A 20,250-nucleotide genomic window follows, 5' to 3' on the forward strand; every position below is an offset into this window, starting at 1 on the left:
TTAATATGGGTGTTTATTTATTTATTTATTTATTTTTTTTATACACCTTTTAGGAGACTTTTAGGCGAAACCAGTAGATTCCTCATACAGATCAGTTTGATTCCATAGAACCACATTGATCTGTGTGCTCTGCGCCTGATTGATAAAGCCTGGTTCATCCACTTTGACAGCAGCAATCTAAAGGGTTAATAGCCGGCCGCGGTGATCGCCGCATGTCTGCTATGAACGGCGCACCAGCTACAGGAATCAGCTGGGAGCTGGCCGGTATGGCGCAGGCTTGAGTCAGGAGCCCGTGCCATACACCGCTTGCTGTGTCAGGACGAGCCGGCTCGTCCTTAGATGGCAACAGGTTAAGAAATGTTATCATGCTTTTATTTTATTTACCTAAAGTGGTGTTAGCTTAATGGTTTTTTTTTTTCTGGGGTTGAGCAAAAATTTTAACCCCTTAAGGACTCGGGTTTTTCAGTTTTTGCACTTTCGTTTTTTCCTCCTTACATTTGAAAAATCATAACCCTTTAAATTTTCCACCTAAAAATCCATATTATGGCTTATTTTTTGCATCACCAATTCTACTTTGCAGTGACAGAAGTCATTTGACCCAAAAATTCACGGCAAAATGGAAAAAAAATAATTGTGCGACAAAATCTTTAAAAAACGCAATTTTTTAACTTTTGGGGGCTTCCGTTTCTACGCAGTGCATATTTTGGTAAAAATGACACCTTTATTCTGTAGGTCCATACTGTTAAAACGGTACCCTACTTATATAGGTTTGATTTTGTCATAACTACATGCAGGAAAATTTATACGTTTAAAAATGTCATCTTCTGACCCCTATAACTTTGTTTTTCCATGTACAGGGCGGTATGAGGACTCATTTTTTGCACCGTGATCTGAAGTTTTTATCGGTATGATTTTTATTTTGATCGGACTTTTTGATAACTTTTTTTATTCATTTTTTAATGGTATAAAAAGTGACCAAAAATACGCTTTTTTTGGACTTTTTTTTTTGGCACGTACGCCATTGACCGTGCGGTTTAATGATATATTTTTATAGTTCGGACATTTACGCACGCGGCGATACCACATATGTTTATTTTTTATTTTTATTTACACTTTTATTTTATTTTTTATGGGAAAAGGGGGGTGATTCTAACTTATTAGGGAAGGGGTTAAATGACCTTTAGGGACCTATAACACTGCGCACACAGATCTCTCATGCTGATCACTGGCGTGTTTTAACACGCCTGTGATCAGTGTTATCGGCGCTTGACTGCTACTGCCTGGATCTCAGGCACGGAGAAGTCATTCGTCGATCAGACACAGAGGAGGCAGGTAAGGGCCCTCCCGGTGTCCTGTAAGCTGTTCGGGATGCCGCGATTTCACTGCGGCGGTGCCGAACAGCCCGACTGAGCAGCCGGGATACTTTCACTTTCACTTCAGACGCGGTGGCCAGCTTTGGTCGCCACGTCTGAAGGTTTAATACAGGGCATCACCGCGATCGGTGATGTCCTGTATTAGCCGCGGGTCCCGGCCGTTGATAGCCGCCGGGACCGACCCAATATGATGCGGGGACACCGCGTGACCCCCGAGGCATATCGCGGGAGTCGGCGGAGGACGTAAATATACGCCCTGCGTCGTTAAGGGGTCACTGCAAAAAATAAATGAATTCTCGTGTGCCGGAGCCACAGCCATTCCAGCAGTGCCTGGGTTCTCTTAGCTTGACCTTTTTTTTTGGTGACATTTATACCTGCTGGAAAATGCCACTCAGCCAGTCACTGATCTGTGTCAAAGCGTTGGCAATCTGCTGTGCAGACATGATAGTTACTACATCAAAGAAGCTAAAGTTTCCCTACAATAGTTTTGCTTTTTGAATGCTTGGTTTATTGCCATATACATTTCACCTGTACATTGCTCCTGTGACTCAGCTCATTCATTTAGATAACATCTGTCAGTCCATGCTGTCTGACCCCACCAATCAATAAGTGATGGCACAGCCGAAGGACATTCCTGAAGTTTCGGGATAACACTTCTCTATCCTTATTTTATGTATACATTTTCTTGGTTGGCCCATTATTTCACTAGTTTAAGCAGCAAATTGATTATCAGTCAAAATAGAAGAAGCAGTTTGATGAACAAAGAATTGCCACCATAGTCGTGGGATACTACAAGCCCCCATATGGCAGCTGCAAGCCGAAATGTTAATACTTGGTGCTCTTTTTAAATCCAGAGCTATTAGCTGTAAATATAAACTGTGTATATTAAAAGTGAATAACTGAGTTCATGTTCTAAATCTATTTAGATTCACAATAGTGGACATTCGCTTTGATTCTTTCTCAACCTTTACAAGGCTACATTCAGACTGCAGAGTTTTTGTCAGAATTGCCTCAAGAAAATTCAAGTGAAATCCGCTTGCAGCAGCCTCCTCCGAAAGCGGCACCTAATATCCATGCGGACAGTGCTAGGCCTTTTACTACTGTACAATCCTGGGTCGTCTTTGGTGGATTCCGCTGTGTTTCTACCGCAAACCGGATCGGCTCAGAATTTCTTAATGTGCTACAGAATAGGTTTTGGGCACATGTATTGGACTGAGGGCCCAACCTGTGCATGGGAGATGTACAGTCATGGCCATAAATGTTGGCACCCCTGAAATTTTTCTAGAAAATGAAGTATCTCACAGAAAAGAATTGCAGTAACACATGTTTTTTTTTTGCTGTAAACTTGTTTATTCCCTTTGTGTTTATAGGAAATAAACCAAAAAAGGAGGAAAAAAGCTAATTGGACATAATGTCACACCAAACTCCAAAAATGCGCTGGACAAAATTATTGGCACCCTTAACTTAATATTTGGTTGCACACCCTTTGGAAAAAATAACTGAAATCAATCTTATAACCATCAATAAGCTTCTGACTCCTCTGAGCCGGAATGTTGGACCACTCTTCCTTTGCAAAATACTCAAGGTTTCTTATTGGAAGGGTGCCTTTTCCCAACAGCAATTTTAAGATCTCTCCACAGGTGTTCAATGGGATTTAGATCTGGACTCATTGCTGGCCACTTCAGAACTCTCCAGCGCTTTGTTGCCATCCATTTCTGGGTGCTTTTTGATGTATGTTTGGGGTCATTGTCCTGCTGGAAGACCCAAGATCTGACGCAAACCCAGCTTTCTGACACTGGGCTGTACAGTGCGACCCAAAATCCGTTGGTAATCCTCAGATTTCATGATGCCTTGTACCCATTACCAGAGACAGCAAAACAACCCCAAAACATCATTGAACCTCCACCATATTTCACTGTAGGTACTGTGTTCTTTTCTTTGTAGGCCTCATTCCATTTTTGGTAAACAGTAGAATGATGTGCTTTATCAAAAAGCTCTATCTTGTTCTCATCTGTCCACAAGACTTTTTTCCCAGAAGGATTTTGGCTTACTCAAGTTCATTTTGGCAAAAATTCTTGCTTTTTTATGTCTGTCAGCAGTGGGGTCCACCTGGGTCTCCTGTCATAGCGTTTCATTTCATTTAAATGTCGATGGATAGTTCATGCTGACACTATCCATGCCTGCAGGACAGCTTGAATATCTTTGGAACTTGTTTGGGGCTACTTATCCACCATCCGGACTATCCTCCGTTGACACTTTTCATCAATTTTTATTTTCCGTCCACGCCCAGGGAGATTAGCTACAATGCCATGGGTTGCAAACTTCTAGATAATGGCCCTCATTTACTAAGAAAATCGGGTTGTAAGTCTATGTTGCTTTCTTACCCGATGGTTTTTTCCCCTGATATTTATTATTATGTCGCATCCTGTTTGTCGCATGTGCATTTTGTTGGTTTTGGTTTCCAACTCCTCTGAGCTGTCGGGAAAAAATCCACAACAATACAACAAATTCGGGTTGGAAACCTTAATAAATACGTGGGAAAGCTCAGAAATGTCGGGTTACGCCCCTTTTTCGGGTTTGGGAGAATCCACATCGGGTCCGTCAGGAAAAAATGTCGCATGGTGTCGCAGACTGGCGCACGATGTCTGCGACATGGCGCAGACAAAGATGCGACAAAAAACCTTACAAAAGAGGTCGGGTTTAGAATAGTAAATGAGGGCCAATGTTGTGCACTGTGGGGAAAAAAGGCAAATCTAGATCTCTGGAGATGGACTTGTAACCTTGAGATTGTTGATATTTTTCCACAATTTTGGTTTTCAAGTCCTCAGACAGTTCTCTCCTCCTCATTCTGTTTATGCTTAGTCTTTTGCATTTCTGTTGTCCACACTAAGTGAACTTCTTATCTGCTTTCAGGTGTGATTTTTATATTGTCCACACCTGATACTTGCTCCAGGTGAGTTTAAAGGAGCATCACATGCTTGAAACTCTTATTTTTCCACAATTTTGAAAGGATGCCAATAATTTTGACCAGACCATTTTTGGAGTTTGGTGTGACATTATGTCCTATTTGCTTTTTTTTTTTTCTCACTTTGTTTTTACTTCCAATACACACAAATTAAATAAACGTGTATAGCAAAACATGTGTAACTGCAATCCTTTTCTGTGAGAAATACTTAATTTTCTAGAAATATTTCAGGGTGCCAACATTTACGACCATAACTGTATATATTTTTTCTAGACCGCTGATACTTGACACACGCAAAATCCAAAATTAGAAAACCAGCTGGTTTCTTCCAAAAGCAGCCTCAGGGCTCATTCACATGCAGGGCTGTGGAGTCGGTAGATAAATGTTCCGACTCCGGAGTTTTCTGTGCTTCCAACTCAGACTCCCAGACTCCTCTGTATTAATATGTGAATGTATTTTATACATTCCTTGAAGGAAAGAAAGGCCACATACATGTCATTACCACAGGACTACTGGCTGGGAAGACAACAGTCTACTGTATTGAAAAGTTTGTGTGCTGATATGCTGCTGAAGATCGGGCAGTGGGAGGATCCAGGAAGGGGCATTTATAATAATAAAACATGATTTCCCTAGTAGAATCCCATAGTCAAGTTTAAAGGGTACTCCGCCCCTAGCCATTTTATCCCCTATCCAAAGGATAGGGGATAAGATGTCAGATCACCGGGGTCCCGCTGCTGGGGACCCCTGGGATCGCAGATGCGGCACCGCACTATCATTACTGCACAGAGCGAGTTCGCTCTTTGCGTAATGACGGACGATACAGGGGCAGGAGCATCGCTACATCATGGCTCCACCCCTTGTGATGTCTAAGGGCGGAGTACCCCTTTAAGCTAACAATCGAGTTTACAAATTTTTATAGCCTTAGTTGAATGGCAGCAGTTTTTCCAATGGTTTAAAGCTTCATTCTTGAACTATTGACCCTCCATTCCCTTCACTTATGCAAGTGTCTCTAGTCCTGCAAAAAACATATTTCCTTAATCCCTTATCAGTGAGAGGCTAGGTTACCCATGGGTTCCCTGTAACAGCAGAACACAACACTCTGGAAAGTAGAAGTATTGCCGCTCCTAATTGTGCGTTGTGTGCCATATAGTGAAGCACATGAAAAGCATGCTTCTTCAGTCACTTAACGTATTCGTTTTGCGGTTACATGAGGCACTGCATGCATTGATCTTTATTCTTATAGTAGAGAATTGATGATAATTTTTTGTGAATTGGGACATTTATACTTGCGTTTTTTTTATTTTTTATTCCAATTTAAATTTAGTAGGAGTCTGAGTCGGTGCATGGTTTGCCGACTCAGAATCCAGGTACCCAAAATTTCGTCCGACTCCACAGCCCTGTTCACATGTATGGATTCGCAGAGTATTTTATGCTGCGGATCTGCCGACAATGGACCCTACAGTGCTGCCTCCTCTGTGCCTGCTTATAGCGGCAATCCGCCAATACGAGCAGACATACTGCGATGTGAGAGTCAGCGCAATGTGTGCGAGTACACTTGCACATCGCATCCTGTCTGCTCGTAGTGGCGGATTGCCGCTATGAGCAGGAACAGAGAAGACAGCACTGTAGGGTCCATTGTCGGCAGATCCGCAGTGTAAAATACACTGTGGCTCTGTCCGTGTGAATGAGCCCTCATCAGGTTGTATGTGGTATTGCAGCTCAGTTCAATTGATGTAAATGAGGCAAAGTTCTGCAAATGCAACATTGTCTATAAATAAATTGTGATCCATCCCTTCTCAGCTTTTATGCTTTGCAAAGCCTCAAAAATTTCATGTACTCCAATTTCCATAAAGTGGGGGGGGGGGGGGGGAAAATAGCGAAGTATATTTCAAGGTTATTGTAAAAGTTTGTAGTTTGTCCACAAGATGGCAGTGTATGACTGTAAAACTAATTGACCAGTTGTTACCAAAAAAGTATGTAAGCATGTTTTCACATCTTTGGGCTCATTCACATGGCGCCCGCCCATATAGTAATCTTTTTAACATAGATTTGAATCCTTATATATTTGCTAACCATGGTACATGACTTGTCCACAACTTGTGTTGCTCATACTGTATACATATACATAATATACTTTTACACTAGCCCCAGTACTGTAACACACAATTGGCTGATGAACTACTGTCATTTTGCTGATGCGTGTGACTTGACACATCCCTGTTGAACATGTGATGTTGACATTGTAAGCCTTTTGTTTCTTCAGTATTTTTATTTTACTACTTGTCTTTATTTATACAGAGCCGGGCCCCAATATCTGCCAAGCTGGTGGCAAACATGCTTTCGGTTGCCGGAGCTGACCACATTATCACCATGGATCTCCATGCCTCTCAGATACAGGTATCCAATGTAAAACTTAAATGACTGTTTCTTCTTCTTTAAAAAAAAAAAAAAAAAAAAAACTGTTTGAGCTCCAAGCATTTGTTCTAGAGAAGGATCTACTGATTTAGTTTTGTGGGTATCATAGCTTATTTAAGTCCTGTCCATACTGGGCTTAGAAGTCCTTGTGATTGACAGCTTTCTCTTTATGCACACTTCATTTTAATAATGGAAGTGATTATACAGTCAAGGGTGTGTATTAGGCATACTTGCCCCTCAATGCACAATATCCACACCCCCTGTCGGTATAATCCCACCTATCACCTCTGAATTTCGTGGTATTTCTGCTAAAATTGTGTTTTTATGGTCTATTCACACGTACGGTATACTGTGCAGATTTGATGCGCAGGATTTTCTGCTGCAGATTTCAATGTACCGTATAAGCTGACCCGAATATAAGCAGAGGCCCCTAATTTTACCCCGAAAACCCAGGAAAAGTTATTGACTCGACTATAAACCTAGGGTGGGAAATACATCATCCCCCCCTCCCCTCCCCCCCCCCCCCCCCTTCATCATCACCGCCTGTCAATCCCTTCATCAGTGATCTTCAACCTGCGGACCTCCAGATGTTGCAAAACTACAACTCCCAGCAAGCCCTGAAGAACTCTGCTTATACTCTAGTGTATACGGTAAACTGAACACAGCTTGAAATCCTGCGCATCAAATCTGCACAGAATATTGTACGTGTGAATAGACCATTAATCAACAAAAAACATGGCAGATAGAAAATGTAGACTTTTTCTTTTTTTTCTTTTTTCTTTAACTGGAGACTTGCCTGTGCACTTCCAAAACTACTTCTCCTCTTATGTGGTTCCATAGCAGATGGCTATGAGATTTATCAAAACATTGTAAGCAAGCAGAAGTGAAAGAGGCATGTAACCGGTCATATATAGAAAATCGCTTGCGCAATGCCATTGTTATTATCCTAGTGATTATTGGAACACAAGCTGTGATAGCACTTTTCCAAAAACCTCTTTTATTACTTTTAGTAATCTTAGTTACTGTGTACATTCATTGCTATGGACTTTACTACAAGTTATTGCACATAACAATTGTGCATGCAAAGAAAATGAAAAATAAAAATTAAGTCTGTGTATACAGCCACCCACAGCCCTGAAATTGTATTGGTGTGTCCGATGTAGGTACTCTCTCTTGTAAGATTGGTGGTAGTAGAGCCTGTACCCAGTACAATATAGCTTTGGATTAGTTTTTTAGATAATTTATAACATAGTGTGGTGCTCTGCACTGCTATGCAAATGAATACCTCTGGGGGATGATGGCACAATTCCGTGATGGCCCTCACTCCTGCAGACTGGCACAGCTATGCAGCTGGCCCGAAGGTAGTATCTGCACGGCAGTCTAAATATGTACCCAGTGGCACAAACTTTCATCCGGCCGACAGATTGATAATGCGGTGGGGAAGGTTCTGCAAACAGGCGGTGAGTGGAGACAGGCGGTGTCCTTGTGTATCCAGTGCTGGAGAGCGTGTGTCTGAGCAGTGGTCCCAAAACTGGGGGATTCCAGCTGTTGCAAGATGGACACATGTCTTTTTGGAGGGGTGGTCTGTGTATGTTGGGGTGTATAAGTAGCCTACTTATAGTAAAGTCCATAGCAAGGGCCCTGCTTGGACACATTTATAGATCTATATTAATAAATATTAATGATTTTACATACAACTAGTCCACCTATATATTTTGTAAAATATATATATATATATATATATATATATATATATATATATATATATATTATAATATATATATATATATATATATATATATATATATATATATATATATATATTTATATATTATAATATATATATATTATAATATATATATATTATAATATATATATATATATTATAATATATATATATATATATTATAATATATATATATTATAATATATATATATATATATATATATATATATTATAATATATATTATAATATATATATATATATTATAATATATATTATAATATATATATATATTCATTCGATTATTGGATGATTATTGTTATTGGATGACTCAGTAATGGGTGCATCTAGTCTGAACATGGTCTCACTTTTGTTAATGGATACTTGGATACAAAGACTTGTTATGTAATTGAGACCTTTTGCTATTTACTTGCTGTATAAAATTCTCAACCTTTATATTAATGTGATTGGAAAAAAATGGCACTAGGTGGCTCTGTTCTGTTCCCTGCCGCAAGTCAGTTAGTTTTGGTCTCCTCCCGGCCTGGCAGGAGACCAAACTCAGGAAGTGTGCGGAGCATGGTGAGGCACAGCTCTCGCAAGCTTCACTGCTGGGGGGTATACCCACTTTCTCCTGCCGGGAGCTCACACAATGTGATCAAGGGGAGAGTAGAAACCTTTTGCTATATTGCAGGACTCTTTATAATATGCAATTTCACAATATACAACTGTTTAAAAAAAAAAAAAATATATATATATATATATATATATATATATATATATATATATATATATATATATATATATATATATATATATATATATATATATATATATATATTCACCCGAAATTTAACCCCTTAAGGACCGAGGGTTTTTCAGTTTTTGCACTTTTGTTTTTTCCTCCTTGCCTTCATAACTCATTGAATTTTGCACCTAAAAATCCATATGATGGCTTATTTTTTGCACCACCAATTCTGTCATTTTGCCCAAAAATCTACGGCGAAACGGAGAAAAAATCGTTGTGAGACAAAATTGAAAAACGCTGTTTTGTAAGTTTTGGGGCTTCCGTTTCTACGTAGTACATTTTTTGGTAAAAATGACACCTTATCTTTATTCTGTAGGTCCATACGATTAAAATGATACCCTACACACAGGTTTGATTGTCGCACTTCTGGAAAACATCGTAACTACATGCAGGAAAATGAATACGTTTAAAATTGTCATCTTCTGACCCCTATAACTTTTTTATTTTTCCGTGTATGGGGCGGTATGAGGGCTCATTTTTTGCGCCGTGATCTGAAGTTTTTAGCAGTACCATTGCATTGATAGGACTTATTGATCACTTTTTATTCATTTTTTCATGATATAAAAAATGACCAAAACTGCACTATTTTGGACTTTGGAATTTTTTTGCTCGTACGCCATTGACCGTGAGGTTTAATTAACAATATATTTTTATAATTCGGACATTTCCGCACGCGGCGATACCATATGTTTTGTTTTTATTTACAGGTTTTTTTTTTATGGGAAAATGGGGGTGATTCAAACTTTTAATAGGGAAGGGGTTAAATGATCTTCATTCACTTTTTTTTTTTTGCAGTGTTAGCTCCCATAGGGACCTATAACACTGCACACACTGATCTATTACATTGATCACTGGTTTCTCATAGGAAACCAGTGATCGATGATTCTGCCGCTTGACTGCTCATGCCTGGATCTCAGGCACTGAGCAGTCATTCGGCGATCAGACAGCGAGGAGGCAGGTAGGGACCCTCCGGCTGTCCTGTAAGCTGTTTGGGATGCCACGATTTCGCCGCGGCTATCCCGAACAGCTCCCTGAGCTAACCGGCATGCTTTCACTTTAGACGCAGCGTTCAACTTTGAACGCTGCATCTAAAGGGTTAACAGCGTGCGGCACCCCGATCAATGCCACGCGCTGTTAGCCACGGGTCCCGGCCGTTGTTAGAGGCCGGGCCCGACCCGCTATGACGCGGGGCCACGCTACGGCCCCGCGTTATAGAACTGGAGTGGACTCATGACGTACCGGTACGTCATGTGTCCTAAAGGAGTTAAAGCTCAAAACAGCTGCCACTAGGGGTCACCTGTCTTTTAGCCAGACAGACTAGTTTAGATTTTGCAACCTCCTGGATACGGGCTGTAAAACGTGCCGTGTCCAGTATAGGCGATCCCTGCAGTATCAGGTAGAGTGTATGCGCGGGCACACATTGCCTATGAACGAGCACAGGGAGCGCGCACACAGGCAGTGTGGAAAACACTCATGGTCCCTAATGGAGTTTGTAGAAACCTCCCCTCCCCTTCTTCCTCCGGGACACACAAAGGTTAGTTTCATAGTAATTAAGCCCCTATAGAGCAGTAAGCGAGGCCTTACCTTTCAAGCTATTAGGCGCGGAGGAGTCTGCAGCTGAGCTCTGTGCTGTCTGTCCCTTGTGCTGCTGCAGCATAGAGCTCTGTACTAGAGGGCTACATTGGGATTGTGCCCCTTTGTCTCCTCACCCATCGCCACCCTCCCTTGCCATTTTTTGTGGAGCCCGAGTAGCCTGTCCTGACGGTACCTGCACTGCTAGTACTGTGGCCCTGGCTAGGTCTGGAAGTGTCTGCATCTCAGCAATCCTCCCAGCCAGGTTCTTTGCACACGGGGCTAAGTGCACTGCAGTCTGCACATACCCTGCTGTGCAGAGCATTGCACGCTAGTCTGTACTACTGACAAGTGTACAATGCTCTGCACATATCCATATCTGTATAGGAATGTACATACAGTCAGAGAGGAAAGGGTTACAGAGTAGAGAGTGATTGACTGACTGCCAAGGCTCACTCCTGAGACTCAGAGCAGAGGAGTAATCACTGTTAGGGGTGGACAGACACGCCCCCTCCAGCCAGCAAGATGAAAAAGTAACTCCGCAGCAGACAAATGCTTTTTTTCTCTTAATATGTAGGTCCTAGACACATAAAAATTATATGCACATGATCGGGATTAGGTACTGAGTAACATCACCTTTTTTTTTTCTTTTGCACTATGACCGATATACTTTTTAAAGGGAAGTTAGGTGTAGTTAGGGAATTCAATATGTGTTGGTTTAGAAAATATGGTTTGACTGGTACTCTTCAACTCTCTGCAGGTTTTCTAAGATATAGTTTCTTAATTTGCTTTTTTTAGGGTTTCTTTGACATTCCTGTAGATAATCTGTATGCTGAACCTGCAGTACTCCAGTGGATTAAAGAGAACATCCCTGAATGGAAGAACTGTATCATTGTGTCTCCCGATGCTGGTGGTGCAAAGAGGTATTATGATTATTTTGGCATTTAAAGTAGAATTGTCGTTTTCACAAAACTTTTTACGTGTCATTGAGGCTTGATCAGTAGGGGTTCTGAGAAACCCACCCCACTGATCACTTAACCCCTTAAGGACACATGACGTTCTCATACGTCTCCATTTCCAAGTCCTTAAGGACACATGACGTATGAGAACGTCATGTGTTTTACCGGCCCCCCCGCAACCATCTGGAGCAGAGCCGATGCCTGCTGAAATCGTTCAGCAGGCATCGGGGCCTATCGCCCGGGGGGGGGGGGGGGTCATGATGACCCCCCATGTCGGCAATGGCCGCAGATCGCTGGACAATTCAGTCCAGCGATCTGCGGCGGATTCCGGGTCAATCGGGTCTCCAGTGACCCGGAATTATTGGCTGATCGGGGCCGTCAGAGACTGCCCCGAACAGCCAGAGCGTGCAGGGGTGAGGTGGCACTGGTGCCACCTCACAATCGCCCTGATTCGTCGGCCGGATTACCGGCCGACCAATCAGGGCGCCTGCTGCGGGTGTCACTCCCGCAACCTGCTCCGCCCCTCTTCCGGAGGACGTGAGCGGGTGCGGGACGTGCACCCCGGGTGCTGGGGACCCCGATCCCCGGCGCCCCTGTTGGGATCGGGGCCCCAGGAGCAGCGGCGGCGGCGGAGACGACGAGGGACTGACCTGTGCGGCTGGATTGTTGGAGGTGAGTGACAGCCTCCTGCTGTTGCTTAGCAACAGCTCCCAGCATGCAAAAAGGGCATGCTGGGAGCTGTAGTTATGCAAAAGCAGGAGGCAGACCACCACAACTCCCAGCATTCCCTTATGGGCATGCTGGGACTTGTAGTTTTGCAACAGCTGGAGGCACATTCTTTCTATGGAAGTGTACCTTCAGCTGTTGTGTAACTACAACTCCCAGCTTGCACAATCAGCTAAAGTGCATGCTGGGAGTTGTAGTGGTGCATCTGGTTGCATAACTACAACTCCCAGCATGCCCGTTGGCTGTCGGTGACTGCTGAGTTGTAGTTTTGCAACAGCTGAAGGCACACTGAGTTAAGTAGCAAACCAGTGTGTCTCCAGCTGTTGCATAACTACAATCCCCAGCCAAAGTAGTATGCCTCCAGCTGTTGCATAACTACAAGACCCAGCATGCCCTTCCGCTGTCCGTACATGCTGGGGGTTGTAGCTTTTGCAACAGCTGAAGGCACACTGGTTGCAAAACTGAGTTTGTTACCAAACTCGGTGTTTCACAACCAGTGTGCCTCCAGCTGTTGCAAAACTACAACTCCCAGCATGCACTGATAGACCGTACATGCTGGGAGTTGTAGTTTTGCAACAGCTGGATGTCCCCGTCCCCCCCCCCCCATGTGAATGTACAGGGTACACTCACATGGGCGGAGGATTACAGTAAGTATCCGGCTGCAAGTTTGAGGTGCGGCAAAATTTCTGCCGCAGCTCAAACTGCCAGCGAGAAACTACTGTGAACCCCCGTGCGTGCGACTGTACCCTAAAAACACTACACTACACTAACACAAAATAAAATAAAAAGTAAAAAACACTACATATACACATACCCCTACACAGCCCCCCTCCCCAATAAAAATGAAAAACGTCTGGTACGCCACTGTTTCCAAAACGGAGCCTCCAGCTGTTGCAAAACTACTCCCAGTATTGCCAGATAGCCGTTGACTGTCTAGGCATGCTGGGAGTTTTGCAACAGCTGGAGGCACCCTGTTTGGGAATCACTGGCATAGAATACCCCTATGTCCACCCCTATGCAATCCCTAATTTAGGCCTCAAATGCGCATGGCGCTCTCTCACTTTGGAGCCCTGTCGTATTTCAAGGCAACAGTTTAGGGTCACATATGGGGTATCGCCGTACTCAGCAGAAAATACCCCCCAAAATTTGTTAGGCAATTTCTCCCATTACCCTTTTTAAAAGTAAAATTTTTGGGAAACCAAGCATTTTAGGTAAAAAATATATATATTTTTTTTACATATGCAAAAGTCGTGAAACACCTATAGGGCATTAAGGTTCACATTACCCCTTGCTACATTCCCCGAGGGGTCTAGTTTCCAAAATGGTATGCCATGTGTTTTTTTTTGTTTTTTTTGCTGTCCTGGCACCATAGGGGCTTCCTAAATGCGGCATGCCCCCCAAAAACCATTTGTCGCTCCTTCCCTTCTGAGCCCTCTACTGCGCCCGCCGAACAATTAACATAGACATATGAGGTATGTGCTTACTCGAGAGAAATTGGGTTTGTAGTACAAGTAAAAATTTTCTCCTTTTTACCCCTTGCAAAAATTCAAAAATTGGGTCTACAAGAACATGCGAGTGTAAAAAATGAAGATTTTGAATTTTCTCCTTCACTTTGCTGCTATTCCTGTGAAACACCTAAAGGGTTAATACACTTACTGAATGTCATTTTGAATACTTTGGGGGGTGTAGTTTTTATAATGGGGTCTTTTATGGGGTATTTCTAATATGAAGACCCTTGAAATCCACTTCAAACCTGAACTGGTCCATGAAAAATAGCGAGTTTGAAAATTTAGTGAAAAATCGGAAAATTGCTGCTGAACTTTGAAGCCCTCTGGTGTCTTCCAAAAGTAAAAACTCATACATTTTATGATGCAAACATAAAGTAGACATATTTGTATATGTGAACCAAAAAAAATATATTTTGAATATCCATTTTCCTTACAAGCAGAGAGCTTCAAAGTTAGAAAAATGCAACATTTTCATTTTTTTCATCAAATTTTGGGATTTTTCACCAAGAAAGGATGCAAGTTACCATAAAATTTTACCACTAAGTTAAAGTAGAATATGTCACGAAAAAACAATCTCTGAATCAGAATGATAACTAAAACCATCCCAGAGTTATTAATGTTTAAAGTGACAGTGGTCAGAATTGCAAAAAACGCTCTGGTCCTTAAGGTGAAAAAGGGCTCGGTCCTTAAGGGGTTAAACTTACGCTGGGTTCACACTACGTTTTTCAACTACGGTTCCCGCATACGTTTTCATTAGTGAAAACTTATGGAACGGTATTGAAAACCGCATCCATAGACAAAGCATTGCAAACCGTATGCACCCTGATGCATACGGTTGTGTACGGTTTGCTTGCAATACGTTTTGAAACAGTACTCCAACCGTGTTTGATCACGGTTTTGACTCAGTTTTAAAACCGCACTGCAACCACATACACTTTTTTTAACATGGACGTCAATGGGAAACGCACATGGATACGGTTCCTTACGGCAAAACCGTATGCGTTTTTTCTTTGCGCATTTGCATCCTAAAGTCCCCACCCAAGACCCCTCCCATTAAAAATGGACAATCTTCAAAAACATATGTTTAAAAAAAATTAAAACGGACGGAACAGTATGCACTTTTAAAAACAGCATACTGTTTAAAAACGCATACAGTTTACTTTTTCCCATACTGTTCCATCCGGTTTTTTTTCCCATACGGTTTTTGATAGAAAACTTATGCGGGAACCGTAGTTGAAAAACGTAGTGTGAACCCAGCCTCACAGGGAGAAGCGCTAAGTAGAGGGTCTCTCTCTTGGCTAATATAAATCAGAAGTTATCACTATAGGGTCCCTATGTTTGTTAAACGCAGAGCGTGTAAGCAATATTATTTATTTCCTAATATACTTATTTGTACTCTTAATTATAGGCAGGTAGAAGTCCAACCAGGGTTGCCAATGATGTGTTGAAGTTCTACATGACTTAATCGTTACACTGGGGCTCTATTCAAGACTTATGCCCACAACATTAGTCCCCATATTGTATTATCCCATGCCACACACACTGTTTTTTAACACTTTTTCAAACACTCAGTACCTTCCTGACACTTCAAGGAAAAACCGGCTGATTGGTTGCTATGGGCAACTGGTGAACTCTTCCTCTACCCAGGTTTTGATATATCTTCCCTATGAGTCCGCCTTTAGCATGTGAAGCACAGCTGTGCTTTTTTCTGTTTCCTTTTAGCAATGGTTGGAGGACTCGGCTCTTGAATCCCCACAAAAGTTGTGAGAAATGACCTATTGTGTAAACATAGTAATAAAAAAAAATAACATGAAGCAGTTACCTTTTACTGGTAATACAATAGTGAATTGGAGTCCACTAAATGCATTTTCCTTTTATTATCCTTTATTACCTCCTGCAGCAAGCCAAATAGCTGTGGCCTTTTTTAAACCATACACTATGTTGCTGCTACATGCATTGTCTGGCTTAAATCAAAGTTTTAATATGCTTATTCAGTTCCTTGGACTCTGCTGCACTGGATGCTATTGCAACTGGAGGGGAATTTGGACGTGTGTGTGTGTGTGTGTGTGTTTATACAGTAGTTTTTGTTGTACATCTGTTAAGTTCTACAGTGAAAACAGTTCCTTGATATTATGTTAGAGTGTATTTACACGTACAGTATATGCTATATTTTCTGAAGCAGATTTGGCTACCCATTGAAGTTAATGGGTAGCACAATATGCAGCACATACTGTACGTGTGAAGCAAATTCTCTATCGTTTGCAGGGTAACTTCAATCGCAGACAGACTTAACGTTGAATTTGCACTAATCCACAAAGAAAGGAAGAAAGCCAATGAGGTGGATAGGATGGTGCTGGTTGGAGACGTAAAAGACCGGGTTGCTATTCTGGTGGATGATATGGCTGACACATGTGGCACTATATGCCATGCTGCTGACAAGTGAGTCTTGGTACATTATAAATCAAGCACTATTGAATAGAATTGAGACTGATGGATATTTTGCCCTGCTTTTCTGATTTTTATTTTTTATTTTCCCATGTGTGTCTGCTATGTCTGATACTGGATCTAGGATTCAAAATACAATTCTGATCCCCCATAAACTGGTTTATGTGATATAAGGAAAAACCTCCTAACTCTTGAAGTGTTATATTGAGCGTTCTTTATTGCTGTGCCCTATCTTTCCACTGCCCTCCTGCCACCACTCTACTCATAGACATTTCCTTTCATGCTATTGACCATGACACTTATTTTTGCAGTTTAACAAGATTGTAACGAAAAAGTTATGACTGTATGTGGAAACACTGAAGAGTTAAATAGTAAAATGAATGGGTGGTAGTCCCCTACTGGGAGGAAAATAATGTTCCATAATGTTTAGAACAAAGAAGTTATGAAAGGAAAATTATTGCCAAAAATTGGTAGCTCTAACGCGCCATAGAATAAAGTTAAGAAGCTATGAATGCATATTGTAAAATGTAAGTGGTTCTGCTGTACAAAAAAATATCGGAGATTTATCAAAACCTGTCTGGAGGAAAAGTTGTTGCCCATAGCAACCAGATGGTTTGTCATTTTTCAGAGGCCTTTTCAAAAATGGTAGAAAAGCAATCTGGTTGCTATAGTCAACTCCGCAACTTTTCCTCTGGACAGGTTTTGATAAATCACCACCATCTTTTTTAAAGATTTTCTATTTTTACAAATTTTTTTATTTTTATGTAAACCACATTTGACCATATTGTTGCCAGCTCTTTAAGCGAGAGTGTGTAATATTTTGGAAACCCATTTGTTTACTTTCCTTTTTAAAGGTTACTCTCTGCTGGTGCCACAAAAGTTTATGCAATTTTAACGCATGGAATTTTCTCTGGACCTGCAATTTCTCGGATCAATAATGCAGCATTTGAAGCTGTAGTCGTAACCAACACAATCCCACAAGAAGATAAAATGAAGCATTGCTCAAAGATTCAGGTACTAAAACTAAGTTTTTAGATTTCTGTAGTCAAAATATTCAGCTTTCTGTCGTATGTGTTGACTTGTTGACCAGTCAACACATACGACTAATATTTAATAACTTTTAAGGAGTCACTTTGTTGCAGCTGGAAAACTAATTTTCTCTTGTCACTAGGATCTCATAATTTGAACTATTTTTTGCTACTACGTAAATTGCCTTCTGTGGTTTTCATATAAAAGAATATTCCAGCGGATCGTGGAGGGGTCCAACTACTGGGAAGCCCCAACCTTGATAATGGGCACCTGAGCTACACCTCAGAGTGGTTGCTGCCAAAGAGTTCCTAGTACAGATCTTGGGTATCTTCAGCAGCACCATAGACTTGCAAATTTCAACCCCAATCCATGGTGCAGTTTAGGTGCTTTTTGCTCAAGATTTTTGGTTTGACCTCTGGAACCCTCTCAAAATCAGCTGGTTATGTTCTTCCAGCTAGAGACCACCTGGTGGATAGTTGATTTAAACTACTCTTTTTCCCTACAGTTTATTAGTTTAGGTTGGGTTTTTTTTTTTTTCCATGCTGTTCCTGGTTCAAAGAACCATAACACCCTAACCCACTATTCCTATATGCGTAAAGTATTTTAGAATCTCTACATAGTAGTTGCTTGACAGGATGCTGGTCACCAGCTGCCTAAATGATGATGCACAACTAAGGTAATTTTTTTCCTGGCAGTTTAAGGGATATTCATTCCATGTTTAAAAATAAATACATTTTGCAGAAGCATATAACATTGCTGTCATGTCTGTCCCAGTTCTGAAATCACAAAATCCATTTGTAGAGTTGAGTTAAACTTAAAGTACATTGGCTGGCAACAAACCTCACGACTCTGCTTTTGATTACTTTAGTCTGTGTAAGTTCAGCTTTCAAAGTGCTTTGGTGGCCTACAAAAGGTGGATACAGTCCTGAGACCTAAGACTGTCATCTCTGACTTTTCCAGGCCACCGGAGCACTTAGAAAGCAGAACTGTACTGTAAGTTTGTTCAACTCTCAATTTGTTTTGGGGGTCTTATTTCTGGACTTCCTAGTTGAGCAGTTGCTCTATACTACAATTCCCAGAATGCATGTTTTCTTTCAGCTCTTAGTCACAGTCCTCCCACCATGCTTCTCTCCCACAGCAATCCAACCAGCTCCATGCCCAGAGATGTTGTAGACTCACACACATCAGTGAGGTTGCAGCACCTGCTTTACTTAGTTTTAGTAGCCTGCTACTCTTCCTCTGGCTTTGTCAAGGTCGCATGCTGCAAACACACCTCATTCTCCTCTAAATGTTTAAATGATTATATAACAGGGAGATGATGTGTAGTCTGTAGGGGCTGGGCAGGGGTTGACATCACTCAGGAGGTGGAGCTTTAGGTTAGAGACAAGATAAAGTTAGGCCTTCTGACCCAGCAGAGAATGATGTGTTTTCATGGAAGAGAGGGAGTCGGGTAGCCTGAGAACACCACACTGAAAATGAAAGAACTACAGAAATTCCTGTCAGAAATAAATCAAGCAAAAGCATGCTTAAGCCAAATTGTGATACCACTATTAGTAAGTTATATCTGGATGATAGTCTTTGCCTTAATCCGGAATATCCCCTTAACACTGCACTATGCAGGAGCATGTTTGCTGTACAATAAGAGCTACATAGGGAAGTGGTCTCCCAATGTTACACAATAGCTGTAGGGCTACGAAAATACCATATTTCAGCTGTTAAGTCTAAAATATGAACATAAACTTTACTATTTTTATTTTTTTAGGTCATCGACATATCCATGATTTTAGCAGAGGCGATTAGAAGGACTCATAATGGTGAATCTGTCTCATACCTCTTCAGCCATGTCCCATTATAAAAGATGTGCACCTTGCATGCAACAATCTTCACAACATTTTTTTAAGCAGATTTAACCAAAAGCCAGATAATAAAATGCCTGCTAGCATTTTAAAGAAGCTGTACCCTTCTCCCCATCCTTGGAAGCGTGTGGCTTAGCAATGAAGATATTTTGAATGCTTTCCTCCCTATGGCAGTGCTGAAAGCAACCCCTGGGTTCAACTGGTCATACCTTTTTGTTTTATATTTAATAAAACCTTTGTGGATATTTTGGATACATATATGGCTGTGTACTTGCACAAGATGATTTTCCGGTGTATATTGCCGGCTAGTTTTGACACTTTGAATGTTACCTTTTCCAGTGAAAGGCTTTGGAGTATTAGGTTGGTTTGGAAACTAGGGAAATATTATTATAGGGCAATAAATCTTTTTTTGTACTGTATGCAGTTGTTAATATTAGTAAGATATCTAGTATAGGTTCTTTTACAAGACTGTGGGGGACTTTTAAGCGCAGTTCACAGTGTAAAAGCAAAACAAAGAAAAGCAGTAAAAATAAATCTAAAAAGCATCATCCTTAAAAAAAAAAAAAATATATATATATATATATATATATATATATATATATATATATATATATATATATATATATATATATATATATATATATATATATATAATATTCCATTAAAGTCTAGAGAAGCATCTGTTAGTGTACACTTTATAGTTACACTACATAAATAGTTATTCCTACATAAGAACTGCTTATTTTTTTGGTGTAGTAAGTTCAGTACTGGACATTTTTTCCATAAAATAATCATAATGTGTTTTATCAGTGTTTATTTTTTTAAATGCCGCTTTTTAGATCTATTTTATTGCAGTATTTTTTTTTGTTTTTC

At 41.0% G+C, this 20,250-nt stretch overlaps 1 protein-coding gene across 2 annotated transcripts in view; it reads left to right on the forward strand.

Annotated features, from left to right (window-relative positions):
• Window positions 1-19,943, forward strand: part of PRPS2 (phosphoribosyl pyrophosphate synthetase 2) — a 53,761-nt gene extending 33,818 nt beyond the window's left edge. For both annotated transcript variants that reach the window (XM_056556175.1, XM_056556176.1), the window contains 5 exons: window positions 6,637-6,735; window positions 11,653-11,777; window positions 16,313-16,486; window positions 17,347-17,506; window positions 19,284-19,943. In XM_056556175.1, coding sequence (XP_056412150.1) covers window positions 6,637-6,735; window positions 11,653-11,777; window positions 16,313-16,486; window positions 17,347-17,506; window positions 19,284-19,376 — 651 coding nt within the window. In that variant the 3' untranslated portion in view covers window positions 19,377-19,943. The remainder of the gene's footprint in view (window positions 1-6,636; window positions 6,736-11,652; window positions 11,778-16,312; window positions 16,487-17,346; window positions 17,507-19,283) is intronic.
• Window positions 19,944-20,250: the final 307 nt, after the last annotated feature.

The sequence above is a fragment of the Hyla sarda genome, chromosome 2 (genome assembly GCF_029499605.1).
Source record: "Hyla sarda isolate aHylSar1 chromosome 2, aHylSar1.hap1, whole genome shotgun sequence".
Taxonomy (NCBI): Eukaryota; Metazoa; Chordata; class Amphibia; order Anura; family Hylidae; genus Hyla; species Hyla sarda.